We start from the raw sequence: 16296 nt of genomic DNA on the forward strand, positions 1-16296 counted from the left end.
GGTGGAGGTGACCACCTGAGGTCCGATCTCACTTCACCTGCTGTTCATGGAAACCAACACGTCACAAAAACATCCAAGTCAACAAGCAGCAGAACAGGAACCTGAACACCACAACAAGGACTCAGCATGAAGTCATTGTTCTGAGTCTCCTCTGCTGTGGATCAAAGGGGGCGGGGCCTCAGCTGTGGGCCTCATGTTAAATTACAGGAGATAAGAACTACAAGACAAACAGATGCATGAGAAGAGGCGTTTAACGGGTCCCTGTTGTAAATATATAGATAATATAATATATGAAACATATAATACGGGTTAGGGTTGGTCTGTACCTGGAACTGATTCATTAGTTATTCATTACTTATTGATCCACAGCTGTGGGTGATGTGTGTCGGAATAACATGGTATTAACTAAAAGAAAGATGAACCCGGAGGTTCGCTGACACCAACGTTTTTATTCACTGATCAGCTGCTTCAGTCTGCAGGAAGTTCCAGCTGACTGACGGCACAATCACAGGATTTAAATACAATTAAAGCAGCAGGCAGAGGATCAGATCAGATCAGATCAGATCAGATCAAATCAGAATCAGATCAGATCAGATCAAATCAGAATCAGATCAGAATCAGATCAAATCAGATCAGATCAAATCAAATCAGATCAGATCAGATCAGAATCAGATCAAATCAGATCAGATCAAATCAGAATCAGATCAGAATCAGACCAGATCAGAATCAGATCAAATCAGATCAGATCAAATCAGAATCAAATCAGAATCAGATCAGAATCAGGATCAGATCAGAATCAGATCAAATCAGATCAAATCAGAATCAGATCAGAATCAGATCAAATCAGATCAAATCAGAATCAGATCAGAATCAGATCAGAATCAGGATCAGATCAGAATCAGATCAAATCAGATCGGGTGAACGACTGAATGGAGGAAGAAGTCCAAACTAAACCCTCTGTAAGATGACAGAAACTCACCAGATCACCTGGTCGGACATGAACACATGGAGCTGCTTTTATTTTTATTGGTCCTCAGAGGACGTCAGCCGATTCGTCTTCCAATGTGTCCTCAGGATGGATGTCACACCTGAACACATGACACCTGAACACATGACATCTGAACAGATGACACCTGAACACATCACACCTGAACACATGACACCTGAACACATCACACCTGAACACATGACACCTGAACACATGACACCTGAACACGACACCTGAACACATGACACCTGAACAGATGACACCTGAACACATCACACCTGAACACATGACACCTGAACACATGACACCTGAACACATGACACCTGAACACATCACACCTGAACACATCACACCTGAACACATGACATCTGAACACATGACACCTGAACACATCACACCTGAACACATGACACCTGAACACATCACACCTGAACACATCACACCTGAACACATGACACCTGAACACATCACACCTGAACACGACACCTGAACACATCACACCTGAATACATCACACCTGAATACATCACACCTGAACACATGACACCTGAACACATGACACCTGAACACATCACACCTGAATACATCACACCTGAACACATCACACCTGAATACATCACACCTGAACACATCACACCTGAACACATCACACCTGAACACATGATACATGACACCTGAACACATCACACCTGAACACATGACACCTGAACACATCACACCTGAACACGTGACACCTGAACACGTGACACCTGAACACATCACACCTGAACACATGACACCTGAACACATCACACCTGAACACATCACACCTGAACACATGACACCTGAACACGTGACACCTGAACACATGACACCTGAACACATCACACCTGAACACATGACACCTGAACACATCACACCTGAACACATGACACCTGAACACATCACACCTGAACACATCACACCTGAACACATGACACCTGAACACGTGACACCTGAACACATGACACCTGAACACATCACACCTGAACACATGACACCTGAACACGTGACACCTGAACACATCACACCTGAACACATCACACCTGAACACATGATACATGACACCTGAACACATCACACCTGAACACATGACACCTGAACACATCACACCTGAACACATCACACCTGAACACCTGAATACATCACACCTGACACATCACACCTGAACACATCACACCTGAACAGATGACACCTGAACACATCACACCTGAACACATGACACCTGAACACATCACACCTGAATACGTGACACCTGAACACGTGACACCTGAACACATCACACCTGAACACATGACACCTGAACACATCACACCTGAACACATGACACCTGAACACGTGACACCTGAACACATCACACCTGAACACATCACACCTGAACAGATGACACCTGAACACATGACACCTGAACACATCACTGCTTCTATGGTCTGACACTGTGAGTGTTGTAACAAACCTTAACGAGTCTCTGATGATGTTCAGGTACCCTTCAGGAGAGGAACGCTGCATCGCCTGCAAGCTGTGTGAAGCTGTCTGTCCTGCTCAGGTAACACACACACACACACACACACACACACACACACACACACACACACACACACACAGATAGTAGATGTGTCTCTAACTGAGAATAGTGAGACTATAGACTGAAGCTGTTATGGGGTGAGGGGATCAACGAACCCAAATGCAGACACACGGCAAAATCTCTTAGGAATCAGGTCTTTATTCCCCGGGCAGTGAGAACAAACAGGAAATGCACGCCAAGAGTCTGTGTCAATTTGCGCTTCGCCACACGAGGGAATCCCGGGGTTCCCCTTGACACGTGGCCGGGTGACGTAGCCGAACGGCGATGCTCCGCTGGAGGAATCCCCAGATCTCTCCTCAGCGAGCTGATTGGCTGGATCGACTGTGTGACGTCCGCGACTCGACACAGGATCGCCCCAAACCTCGACAGCGGATCTCCGAGGAACGCACTGGAGGGTCTCTTCGTGCAGGTGATGCCCGTGGCTCGACACTGGACGGAACCGGCAGGGTCGACTGTGTGACACTCGTAGCTCGACACAGGATTGCCAAGATTGCAGCAGATGATCTCCGAGGAACGATCTGGAATCTTCTTCGTTCAGGTGGATGCCCGTGGCCCGACACTGAACGGCAGGAAACAGGAAACAGGTCAGAATCGTAATCTCAACAACGGGAGACGGAACGGACTTACTGGACGGGTTGACGGGTAGGCAACGGACGAACTGACACCAGATGGGCAGGAGACCGGAGTATTAGTAGTGGCTGGCGTAATCAATTGGAATGCCGCTCAGCTGTGCTGCCGGAGAGGTGCGGTAGTGGGCGGTGCTTGGAGGAGGGTACTGCTGAGGGAGAAAAACAGACAGGGAAATGACAGGACACAGGAGGAAAGGTATTCGGGGGTTAAACAGAGGAAAACACACTAGGAACAGACAGGAATCCTAACAGAAGCATTCTTGTGATGTGGTGCAGTGAGCAGCAGGGGGCGCTGTGACCTCCTCCTATGTGTTCTAGGCCATCACCATCGAGGCGGAGGGCCGAGCTGACGGCAGCAGGAGGACGACTCGCTACGACATCGACATGACCAAATGTATCTACTGTGGCTTCTGTCAGGAGGCGTGTCCTGTAGACGCCATCGTCGAGGTGTGTGTGACCCTGGACCACACACACACACACACACAGACACACACACACACACACACACACACACACACACACAGTGCGCAGGTCCTCTTCAATAACCCTCGCTCCTCATTTGAACTGTAGTACTGCAGTACTACAGGCTGGCCAGCAGGGGTCAGCATCCTGTGGGTGAGAGATATTTAACATGATGATCGGCCTCTTCCTATCTGATTTCTCTTTGTTCTTTTCTCCCTGCCTGTTCCCCTGTCCTCCTCATGTCCCCTGTCCTCCTCATGTCCACTCCCCCGTGTCCCCCTCTCAGGGCCCTAACTTTGAGTTCTCCACGGAGACCCATGAGGAGCTGCTCTACAACAAGGAGAAGCTGCTCAACAACGGAGACAAGTGGGAGGCAGAGATCGCTGCCAACATCCAGGCTGATTACCTCTACCGATAGACACACACACACACACACACACACACACACACACACACACACACACACACACACACACACACACACACACACACTTGTCCATCCTGTACATAGTGTGAGGGGACAGACAGGATTCAGGTCGGACCTCCCGCTGATCCGATGACTTTCTTGTGATATGTTTGTTTGTTTGACATATTTATGATCAGAAGTACTGCGGCGGTTCGAGTTGTCCTGCAGCGAGGACACGTCCTGCTGGGACACGTCCCTGCATGCTGTCCCATCATGTCTCTCATGGATCAGTGTTTCCATCCTCAACCTAATAAAATCTGGAGAAACACCACGAGTGAAGTCAGCGTTTTCAAACCCAACATTAAACCTCCACATCAGCAGAACACGTCTCTGACGTCACCCAGGTAACGCACCGACCAATCAACACGGAGCTCCCGTCGGCCTCTGTGACCTCAGAAGTGTGGGTCGTCGGCCCGTGGTGAGTTTCTGCTGAGCCAGCACCGGTCTCAGTGCAGATCACGTGACCGACTCCACGTCCTCCAGCAGCAGAGTTCACGTTTCATCGGCAGCCGTCCTGGTTTCAGATCAGAACCAGAACCAGCAGCGGTTCTGTCCGTGATGTCGGAGTCCTTCCAGCTCTGCTGCTCCACAACAACAGGTGCACCAGATCACTTCCTTCATTATTATTCATTGGTGTCAAATATCAGATGTCCATAAATGAGTCACGTGACGTCTTCAGCTGTTTATTATATTGTTGGATTTAAACCAACACATCCCCGACACCACGCGTCACCATGGCAACGGGTGAGTGGAGAGCAGGAAAGACGACGCACCCGCAATCAGAGAGGACTGAACCATCACTGATGACGGGACGTCTTCTGCAGGTCTCCGGGGACAGGACAGGACGGGTCAGGATGGGACGGGAAAGGATGGTACAGGACAGGTCAGGATGGGAGAAGTTGGGACGGGACAGGACAGGAGGGGACAAGATGGTGTAGGCCAGGTCAGGATGGGTCCTATCCTGTCCTGTCCCCTCCTGACCCATCCTGACCTGTCTGTACATCGTGTCCTATCCTAACTTGTTCTGTCCCGTCCCATCCCGTCCCCACTTTTCCCATCCAATCCTGTACGATGTATGGGACAGGATGGGATGGAACGGGACAGGATGGGACAGGACAAAATGAGTCAGGATATGATGGGACAGGACAAGATGGGTCAGGATATGATGGGACAGGACAAGATGGGTCAAAATGGGATTGGTCAGGATGGGACAGGACGGGACTATATGGGATGGGACGGGTCGGGATGGGACAGGATTGTATCGGGCAGGACAGGATTGTACAGGAGGGGATGGGACAGGAAAGGACAGGATGCACAGGATAGGTCAGGATGGGACGGGACAGGATAGGACAAGCTGGGTCAAAATGGGATAGGACATAATGGGTCAGGAGGGGACAGGATGGGAAAGGACGGGACAGAATGGGACAGGAAGAGACGGGACAGGACAGGGCAGGATGTGACGGGATGGGACAGGACAGGATGGGTCAAAATGGGATAGGACAGGAGGGGACAGGACGGGAAAGGATGGGACAGAACAGGACAGGAGGGGACTGGACAGAATGGGACAGGATAGGACGGGATGGGAAAGGACGGGACAGGAAGAGACGGGACAGGATCGGTCAGGATGGGACGGGATGGGACAGGACAGGATGGGTCAGGAGGGGACAGGACGGGAAAGGATGGGACAGGTCAGGATGGGACAGAACAGGATGGGACAAAACGGGACAGGAGGGGACAGGATAGGACGGGATGGGAAAAGATGGGGCAGGATAGGACAGGACGGGATGGGACAGGACGGCACAAGATGGGATAGGACAGGATGGGTCAGGAGGGGGCAGGATGGGACAGTACAGGTCAGGATGGGACAGGACAGGACTTAATGGGTAAGGATGGGAGAAAATGGGTCAGGATATGACAGGACAGGATGGTAAAGGACTGGATGGGTCATGATAGGACAGGACGGGACTATATGGGACAGGATGGGACGGTATGGGACAGGATGGGACAGGATTGTATAGGACAGGACAGGACGAGAAAGGATGTGACAGGACAGAATGGGTCAGGATGGGACAGGACAGGATGGGACAGGACAGGGCAAGATGGGATGGGACATGATGGGACAGGATGGGACGGGACAGGACAGGACAAGATGGGTCAAAATGGGATAGGACAGGATGGGTCAGGAGGGGACAGTACAGGATGGGACAGGACAGGACAGAATGGGTAAGGATGGGACAAAATGGGTCAAAATGGGATGGGTCAGGATGGGACAGGACAAGATGGGTCAAAATGGGATAGGACAGGATGGGTCAGGAGGGGACAGGATGGGACAGTACAGGTCAGGAGGGGACAGGATGGGTCAGGACGGGAAAGGATGGGACAGGAGGGGACTGGACAGGATGGGACAGGATTATACAGGAATGGGACAGGAGGGGACTGGACAGGATGGGACGGGATGGGTCAGGGCCGTGATGTCCACACCACACGCTACATGTGTGCAGTTTGTGAGTTCATGTCTCAACGTGGTTTATTTAATCACATTATAAAATCACGTAAATCTGTGTTGACTCAACTTTAAACAAGTCTTGAAGTTCATCCAACCTTCAGCAGGACATGATGATGATCCTGAATGTCTGATGGACAAACGCAGTGTGGATGTACACATAGACATGTCTGCTTCTATCTGATACAGATATGGATAGATGACAGACAGACGGACTGCATCACTGCACTGAGAAATAAACTACAAAGAATTAGTGGATTTCATCGTCTACGGTTCATAATATCATTAAAAGATTCAGAGAATCTGGAGAAATCTCTGAACACAAGGGACAAGGCTGGAAACCAATATTGGATGGTGGTGATCTTCAGGCCCTCAGGCAGCACTGCATTAAAAACACACTATTCTGGAGTGGAAATCACTGCATGGGCTCAGGAACACTTGTGAAAACCAGTATTGGATGGGGGTGATCTTTAAAGAGGTTAGGGAGAGGGACCATCCAGCTCAGTTCTAAAGCCAGCATCTGTGATGGTACAGGATGCATTAGTGCACATGGCATGGGTAGCTTGAACATCTGGAAGGAAGCATTAATGCTGAATGATATATTCAGGTTTTGGAGCAACATATGCTGCCATCCAGACAACGTCTCTTTCAGGGAAGGTCTTGTTTATTTCAGCAGAACAACGTCCAACCACATTCTGCACGTATTCCAACAGCATGGTTCTCTAGTAGAAGAGTCCGCTGATAAACTGGCCTCCTGCAGTCCAGACCTGTCAATCATTGAAAACATCTGGAGCATCAGGACATGAACAATACAACAAAGGAGACCCTGAACTGTTGAGCAGCTGGAATCCTCTATCAGGCCAGAATGGGACCACATTTCACTTTCAAAACTCCAGAAACTGGTCTCCTCAGTTCCCAAAGGTTTCCAGAGTGTTGTTAAAAGAAGAGTTGATGCAGCTCAGTGGTGAACATGATCCTGGAACAACTTATAGAGACGTGTTGCTGCATCAGATTCAAAATGGGAAATTATTTTTATAAAAGAATACAATTTCTGTTTCAATATTTGTTATGTTGTCTTTTATTAGTGGAGATAATCAAATGAAAACATCGTAAAATGGTGACATCATACTGATGATTGATTAAAAAAGAACTGACTGATTCACAATCGATGGAAAATGTTGCACGAGTGTTTTTCTCTGCTGCTTTTAAATCGATCTGCGAAACTATCAGTCAAATCCTGAAAGAACGGAGTGACGTAACCGGATGGCCGCCTAACATTTAGGATGTCAGCATCCTCATCCCCATCCTCATCCTCATCCCCATCTCCATCCTCATCCCCATCCTCATCCTCATCCCCATCCTCATCCCCATCCCCATCCTCATCCTCATCTCCATCCTCATCCCCATCTCCATCCTCATCCCCATCCTCATCCCCATCCTCATCCTCATCCCCATCCCCATCCTCATCTCCATCCTCATCCCCATCCCCATCCTCATCCTCATCTCCATCCTCATCCCCATCCCCATCCTCATCCCCATCCTCATCTCCATCCTCATCCTCATCCTCATCTCCATCCTCATCTCCATCCTCATCTCCATCCTCATCCCCATCCTCATCCCCATCCTCATCCCCATCCCCATCCTCATCCCCATCCTCATCCTCATCCCCATCCCCATCCTCATCCTCATCCCCATCCTCATCCCCATCCTCATCCCCATCCTCATCCCCATCCTCATCTTCATCCCCATCCTCATCCTCATCCCCATCCTCATCCCCATCCCCATCCTCATCCCCATCTCCATCCTCATCCCCATCCTCATCCCCATCCTCATCCTCATCCCCATCCCCATCCCCATCCTCATCCCCATCCCCATCCTCATCCCCATCCCCATCCTCATCCTCATCCCCATCCTCATCATCATTTTCATCCTCATCCCCAACCCCATCCTCATCCCCATCTTAATCTCCATTTTCATCCTCATCTTCTTCTTCTTCCTCATCCTCATCATCACCACCTTCATCTTCATCCTCATCATCCCATCCTCTTCCTCATCATCCTCATCTTCAACCTCATCCTCCTCATCTTCATCGTCCTCATCTGCTTCCTCATACCCATCCTCATATTCATCTTCATCCCCAACCCCATTCCCATCCTCATCCCCATCTTAATCTTCATCCTCATCTTCATATTCATCTTCATCCTTATCCCCATCTTTGTCTTCATCCTCATCATCCCATTCTCATCCTCATCATCCCATTCTCATCCTCATCATCCCATCCTCATCCCCATCCCCATCTTCATCCCCATCTTTATCCTCATCCCCATCTTCATCCTCATCTTCAACCCCATCTTCATCCTTATCATCCCATCCTCATCCTCATCCCAATCCTCATCCTCATATTCATATTCATCCCCATCTTCATCCTCATCCCCATCTTTATCCTCATCCTCATCATCACATCCTCATCCCCGTCTTAATCCTCATCTTCATCCTCATCTCCATCATCATATTCATCTTCATCCCCATTCCTCATCCCCATCTTCATTCTCATATCCTTATTTTCATTCTCATCCTCATCCCATCCTCATTTTCATCTTCATCCCCATCCTCATCTTCATTCTCATCCCCATCCTCATCCCTATCCTCATCCTCATCTTCTTCCCCATCTTCATCCTCATCATTCGATCCTCATCACCCCCATCCTCATCCTTATATTCATCTTCATCCCCATCCTCATTCCCAACTTTGTCTTCATCCTCCTCATCCCATCCTCATCTTCATCCCCATCTTCATCCTCATCTTCATCCTCATCTCCATCCTCATTTTCATCTTCATCCCCATCCTCATCTTCATTCTCATCCCCATCCTCATTTTCATCTTCATCCCCATCCTCATCTTCATTCTCATCCCCATCCTCATCCCTATCCTCATCCTCATCTTCTTCCCCATCTTCATCCTCATCATTCGATCCTCATCACCCCCATCCTCATCCTTATATTCATCTTCATCCCCATCCTCATTCCCAACTTTGTCTTCATCCTCCTCATCCCATCCTCATCTTCATCCCATCTTCATCCTCATCTTCATCCCCATCTCCATCCTCATCCTTATATTCATCTTCATCCCCATCTTCATCCTCTTTCCCATCTTTGTCTTCATCCTCATCATCCTCCTCATCCCATCCTCATCCCCATCCCCACCTTCATCCCCATCTTTGTCTTCATCCTCATCATCCCATCCTCATCCCATCTTCTTCCTCATCATCCTCATCTTCAACCTCATCCTCATCCTCCTCATCCTCTTCCTCATCCTCATCCTCACTTTTCATCCACTGCCATTCAAACTCTTTCTTCCTCTTTCTGTGATTAAAGTTCTGTGGGTTAGTGGTTCTGCTCAGGAACACCGCGTCTCTCTGGGAACTCTGCTGGGTCAGCACTTATTTGTTTGATTGAACATGAACAATTTAAATGGACATTGAAATGATGTGCTCAGCCTCCAACAGGGAGGTAAACTGATGATGTAATAATCATTTCATGAGAGTATTCTCATTGTCCAATCACAGCCGCTCTTCAAACCCAAAAGGTTTGAATCAGTTAAATTCTCTTGGTGGAGGAAGTGTGTGACGTGAAGCTGCAGCAGAGCGTTTGAGGTTCGTCCTCTTTATTATTGGGCTAATGAAGATCTTAACTGGAGCTGTCACAGCGGAGGATGAGTACAATCTCCATTTGGTTCTGAGTCCTGTGTGGGATCACTTGGTTAGTCTCCCTCATTTTGAGGAAATGCAAGGCGGTCCTGTTCCATCGTGGGTCGGAGCTCATCCTCCTCCTGTGATGTGTTAATGAGCTGTGAGTCAGTAACTGTGCTGCTTCCCTCAGGCTCACACAGGAACTTGGAGCAGCGAGAGACGAACGCACAGCGGACGCAGCAGAGGGAGGACATGTAGCCTGCTGCAGCGGAGCAGCATCACCGACGCAGTCTGGGGGAGCAGAACCGGATCGGACCGAGCCGAGGTAAGAACCACAGGAACGTGGCTGTTCTCTGTTCTCTCTGTTCCCTGCAGCTGTGGGGTGCACTGTGTGCGTGTGTGTGTGTGTGTGTGTGTGTGTGTGTGTGTGCGTGTGCGTGCGTGTATTCGTGTGTGTGTGTGTGTGCGTGTGCGTGCGTGTATTCGTGTGTGTCTGTGTGTGTGTATGTGTGCGTGCGTGTGTGTGTGTGTGTCCTGTCCTTGTGAACATGTATGAGCCTCAGTGTTCTTCCTGCCTGTAATAAATCACAGTGACATGAGCTGTTAGTGTTCCTGCAGCCCAACCCAGAGCAGTGTGTGTGTGTGTGTGTGTGTGTGTGTGTGTGTGTGTGTGTGTGTGTGTGTGCGTGCGAGACTGTAACAGTCTCAGTGAGCTGTGTCATCGTATCCTGACAGTGTAGTCTAACGCTGCAGTACCCCCGTCCCACTAGTTTCTCCTGATGAACGATGCTGCTCCAGTTCACCTTCTCAAGGAGAGCTGCAGGTCCACGAGTGATGAGCATTAGAGTCGTAGATGCTGCAGTTGTTCATACTGGGTTGTTGGATTGTTGAGTTGGTGTATTGTTGAGGTGTTGTGTTGTTGGGTTGTTGTTTTGTTGTATTGTTGTATTTTTGAGTTGGATTGTTTGGTTGTTACATCGTTGGATTGTTGCATTATTGTATTGTTGGTTGTTGGGTTGTTGGATTGTTGGGTTTCTGGGTTGTTGGGTTGTGTGGTTGTTGGATCGTTGGATTGTTGGGATGTATTGTTGTTGTTGTTGTTGTGTAGTTGTATTGTTGGGTTGTTGGGTTTTTGTATTGTTGGATTGTTGGGTTGTTGTATTGCTAGATTGTTGGGTTGTTGTTCTGTTGTATTGTTGGGTTGTTGTATTGTTGGGTTGTTGTATTGTTGGGTTGTTGGATCGTTGGATTGTTGGGTTGTTGGATTGTTGGATTGTTGTATTGTTGGGTTGTTGGATCGTCGGATCGTTGTATTGTTGGGTTGTTGTATCATTGGGTTGTTGGGTTGTTGGGATGTTGTATTGTTGTATTGTTGAGTTTTTGCAATGTTGGATTGTTGTATTGTTGAGTTGTTTTATTGTTGGGTTGTTGTATTGTTGGGTTGTTAGATTGTTGGGTTGTTGGATTGTTGTATTGTTGGGTTGTTGTTCTGTTCTATTGTTGGGTTGTTGTATTGTTGAATTGTTGAGTTGTTTTATTGTTGGGTTGTTGTATTGTTGGGTTGTTGGATCATTGTATTGTTGGGTTGTTGGATCGTCGGATTGTTGTATTATTGGGTTGTTGTATCATTGGGTTGTTGGGATGTTGGGATGTTGTATTGTTGTATTGTTGGGTTTTTGCAATGTTGGATTGTTGGGTTGTTGTATTGTTGTATTGTTGAGTTGTTTTATTGTTGGGTTGTTGTATTGTTGGGTTGTTGGGTTGTTGTATTGTTGGGTTGTTGTTCTGTTGTATTGTTGGGTTGTTGTATTGTTGAGTTGTTTTATTGTTGGGTTGTTGTATTGTTGGGTTGTTGGATCGTTGGATTGTTGGGTTGTTGGATTGTTGGGGTGTTGTTCTGTTGTATTGTTGGGTTGTTGTATTGTTGAGTTGTTTTATTGTTGGGTTGTTGTATTGTTGGGTTGTTGTATTGTTGGGTTGTTGGATCGTTGTGTTGTTGTATTGTTGGGTTGTTGGATCGTCGGATCGTTGTATTGTTGGGTTGTTGTATCATTGGGTTGTTGGATTGTTGGGATGTTGGGATGTTGGATTGTTGGGTTTTTGCAATGTTGGATTGTTGGGTTGTTGTATTGCTAGGTTGTTGAGTTGTTGTACTGTTGTATTGTTGGGTTGTTGTATTGTTTGGTTGTTGGATTGTTGTATTGTTGGGTTTTTGCATTGTTGTATTGTCGGGTTGTTGTATTGTTGAGTTGTTTTATTGTTGGGTTGTTGTATTGTTGGGTTGTTGGGTTGTTGTATTGTTGGGTTGTTGTTCTGTTGTATTGTTGGGTTGTTGTATTGTTGAGTTGTTGTATTGCTGGGTTGTTGTATTGCTGGGTTATTGTATTGCTGGGTTGTTGTATTGCTGGGTTGTTGGATCATTGGGTTGTTGGGATGTTGGATTGTTGTATTGTTGGGTTTTTGCATTGTTGTATTGTCGGGTTGTTGTATTGCTGGATTATTGGGTTGTTGGGTTGTTGGATTGTTGGGTTATTGGATCGTTGTATAGTTGTATTGTTTGGTTAGTGGATTGTTGAGTTTTTGGATTGTTGGGTTGTTGTATTGCTGGATTGTTGGGTTGGTGGATATTTGGATTGTTGGGTTTCTGGGTATCGTTGGGTATTGTTGGGTTGTTGGATTGTTGAGTTGTTGTATTGTTGGGTTGTTAGATTGTTGGGTTGTTATATTGTTGGGTTGATGTATCGTTGTATTGTTGTATTGTTGGGTTGTTGGGATGTTGGATTGTTGGGTTGTTGTTCTGTTGTATTGTTGGGTTGTTGTATTGTTGAGTTGTTTTATTGTTGGGTTGTATTGTTGGTTTGTTGTATCGTTGGATTGTTGGGTTGTTGGATTGTTGTATTGTTGGGTTGTTGTTCTGTTGTATTGTTGGGTTGTTGAGTTGTTGTATTGTTGGGTTGTTGTATTGTTGAGTTGTTTTATTGTTGGGTTGTTGTGTTGTTGGGTTGTTGTATTGTTGGGTTGTTGGATCGTTGTGTTGTTGTATTGTTGGGTTGTTGGATCGTCGGATCGTTGTATTGTTGGGTTGTTGTATCATTGGGTTGTTGGATTGTTGGGATGTTGGGATGTTGGATTGTTGGGTTTTTGCAATGTTGGATTGTTGGGTTGTTGTATTGCTAGATTGTTGAGTTGTTGTACTGTTGTATTGTTGGGTTGTTGTATTGTTGGGTTGTCGGATTGTTGGATTGTTGTATTGTTGGGTTTTTGTATTGCTAGATTGTTGAGTTGTTGTACTGTTGTATTGTTGGTTTGGTGGATTGTTGTATTGTTGGGTTGTTGAATCATTGGGTTGTTGGGATGTTGGATTGTTGCATTGTTGGATTGTTGGGTTGTTGTATTGCTGGGTTGTTGGTATTGCTGGGTTGTTGGATCATTGGGTTGTTGGGATGTTGGATTGTTGTATTGTTGGGTTTTTGCATTGTTGTATTGTCGGGTTGTTGTATTGCTGGATTATTGGGTTGTTGGGTTGTTGGATTGTTGGGTTATTGGATCGTTGTATAGTTGTATTGTTTGGTTAGTGGATTGTTGAGTTTTTGGATTGTTGGGTTGTTGTATTGCTGGATTGTTGGGTTGGTGGATATTTGGATTGTTGGGTTTCTGGGTATCGTTGGGTATTGTTGGGTTGTTGGATTGTTGAGTTGTTGGATTGTTGGGTTGTTGGATTGTTGGGTTGTTGTATTGTTGGGTTGATGTATCGTTGTATTGTTGTATTGTTGGGTTGTTGGGATGTTGGATTGTTGGGTTGTTGTTGGGTTTTTGCATTGTTGGATTGTTGGGTTGTTGTATTGCTGGATTATTGGGTTGTTGGATTGTTAGGTTGTTGGATCGTTGTGTTGTTGGGATGGTGGGATGTTGGATTGTTGGGTTTTTGCATAGTTGGATTGTTGGGTTGTTGTATTGCTAGACTGTTGGGTTGTTGTACTGTTGTATTGTTGGGTTGGTGGGTTGTTGAGTTTTTGTATTGTTGGGTTGTTGGGTTTCTGGGTTGTTGGATCGTTGGATTGTTGGGTTGTGTAGTTGTTGGATCATTGGATTGTTGTATTGTTCTATTATTGGGTTGTTGGATTGTTGGGTTGTTGGATTGTTGGGTTTCTGGGTTGTTGGGTTTCTGGGTTGTTGGATTGTTGGGTTGTGTGGTTGTTGGATCAGTGGATTGTTGTATTGTTCTATTATTGGGTTGTTGGATTGTTGGGTTGTTGGGTTGGTGGATATTTGGATTGTTGGGTTTCTGGGTATCGTTGGGTATTGTTGGGTTGTTGGATTGTTGAGTTGTTGTATTGTTGGGTTGTTGGATTGTTGGGTTGTTGTATTGTTGGGTTGTTGGGTTGTTGTTGGGTTTTTGGATTGTTGGATTGTTGGGTTGTTGTATTGCTGGATTATTGGGTTGTTGGATTGTTAGGTTGTTGGATCGTTGTGTTGTTGGGATGGTGGGATGTTGTATTGTTGGGTTTTTGCATAGTTGGATTGTTGGGTTGTTGTATTGCTAGATTGTTGGGTTGTTGTACTGTTGTATTGTTGGGTTGGTGGGTTGTTGAGTTTTTGTATTGTTGGGTTGTTGGGTTTCTGGGTTGTTGGATCGTTGGATTGTTGGGTTGTGTAGTTGTTGGATCATTGGATTGTTGTATTGTTCTATTATTGGGTTGTTGGATTGTTGGGTTGTTGGATTGTTTGATTGTTGGATTGTTGGGTTTCTGGGTTGTTGGATTGTTGGGTTGTGTGGTTGTTGGATCGTTGGATTGTTGTATTGTTGGGATGTATTGTTGTGTTGTTGTATAGTTGTATTGTTGGGTTGTTGGGTTTCTGGATTGTTGGGTTGTGTAGTTGTTGGATCATTGGATTGTTGTATTGTTCTATTATTGGGTTGTTGGATTGTTGGGTTGTTGGATTGTTGAGTTGTTGGATTGTTGGGTTTCTGGGTTGTTGGATTGTTGGGTTGTGTGGTTGTTGGATCGTTGTATTGTTGTATTGTTGGGATGTATTGTTGTGTTGTTGTATAGTTGTATTGTTGGGTTGTTATTCTGTTGTATTGTTGGGTTGTTGTATTGTTGAGTTGTTGTATTGTTGGGTTGTTGTATTGTTGTGTTGTTGGATCGTTGGGTTGCTGTATTGTTGTATTGTTGTGTTGTTGGGTTGTTGGGATGTTGCATTGTTGGGTTTTTGCATTGTTGGATTGTTGGGTTGTTGTATTGCTGGATTGTTGGGTTGTTGTATTGTTGGGTTGTTGGATTGTGCGGCTGTTGTATTGTTGGATCGTTGGGTTTTTGTATTGTTGGGTTGTTGGATCATTGTATTGTTGTGTTGTTGGGATTTTGGATTGTTGTATTGTTGGGTTGTTGGATCGTTGGGTTGTTGGATTGTTGGATTGTTGGATTGTTGTATTGTTGAGTTGTTGGATTGTTGGGTTGTTGTATTGTTGGGTTGTTGGATCGTTGGATTGTTGTTATCAGGTGGTGTTTACCAGGACTCAAATGTAGGCTCACAGACTTGGGTATCGGTTCCAAAATACAGTCTTTATTCCAATAAACAAAAACGAACAAACAAACTAACAAAAGGCGGTACCTACAACGTCAATCTGCTTTCCAGTCGGGAGGGCAACTCAACCGACAGATCCGGAGAGACACGGCTAGCAGGGCAGCCGGCAGACCAGCGGACAGGACCGCTGGAAGAAACGGAGTCAATAATCCTCTGAGTCGGGAGGGCAACTCCACCGACTGGTGACTCCGACAGGTAGCGCCGCAGGAGGAACAGAAGCTGGAGGAACGGGAACGGGAATGGGAATAGGACGAATGGAGAACAGACGGAGAACGGACGGGTGACTAACAAATGAACCGACAACCAGAGGAGTGCAGGGGCAGGGTACATATAGTCCGGGGAGGTGATCAGGGAGATGCAGCACACCTG

The 16296-nt window shown here is 46.5% G+C and overlaps 2 protein-coding genes across 4 annotated transcripts in view; both read left to right on the plus strand.

Moving 5' to 3' along the window:
- ndufs8a (NADH:ubiquinone oxidoreductase core subunit S8a) overlaps positions 1-4418 on the plus strand; it is an 18161-nt gene extending 13743 nt beyond the window's left edge. Inside the window, exons 6-8 of the mRNA XM_069175152.1 lie at positions 2488-2551; positions 3538-3666; positions 3968-4418. Of these exons, the coding sequence (XP_069031253.1) occupies positions 2488-2551; positions 3538-3666; positions 3968-4099 (325 nt within the window). The 3' untranslated portion in view covers positions 4100-4418. The remainder of the gene's footprint in view (positions 1-2487; positions 2552-3537; positions 3667-3967) is intronic.
- A 5845-nt stretch (positions 4419-10263) lies between these two features.
- Positions 10264-16296, plus strand: part of LOC138213851 (glycine receptor subunit beta-like) — a 45163-nt gene continuing 39130 nt past the window's right edge. The window contains exons 1-2 of one of the 3 annotated variants that reach the window (XM_069175173.1): positions 10264-10302; positions 10529-10663. The gene's annotated coding sequence lies outside the window, so the exon portion shown is untranslated. Of the gene's footprint in view, positions 10303-10334; positions 10664-16296 lie in introns of those variants that run through there. The other 2 variants (XM_069175166.1, XM_069175181.1) reach the window with 2 other exon arrangements.

The sequence above is a fragment of the Embiotoca jacksoni genome, unplaced genomic scaffold (assembly GCF_022577435.1).
Source record: "Embiotoca jacksoni isolate LCO1_2020_lvr unplaced genomic scaffold, fEmbJac1.0.p SCAF_103, whole genome shotgun sequence".
In the NCBI taxonomy this organism is placed as follows: domain Eukaryota; kingdom Metazoa; phylum Chordata; class Actinopteri; family Embiotocidae; genus Embiotoca; species Embiotoca jacksoni.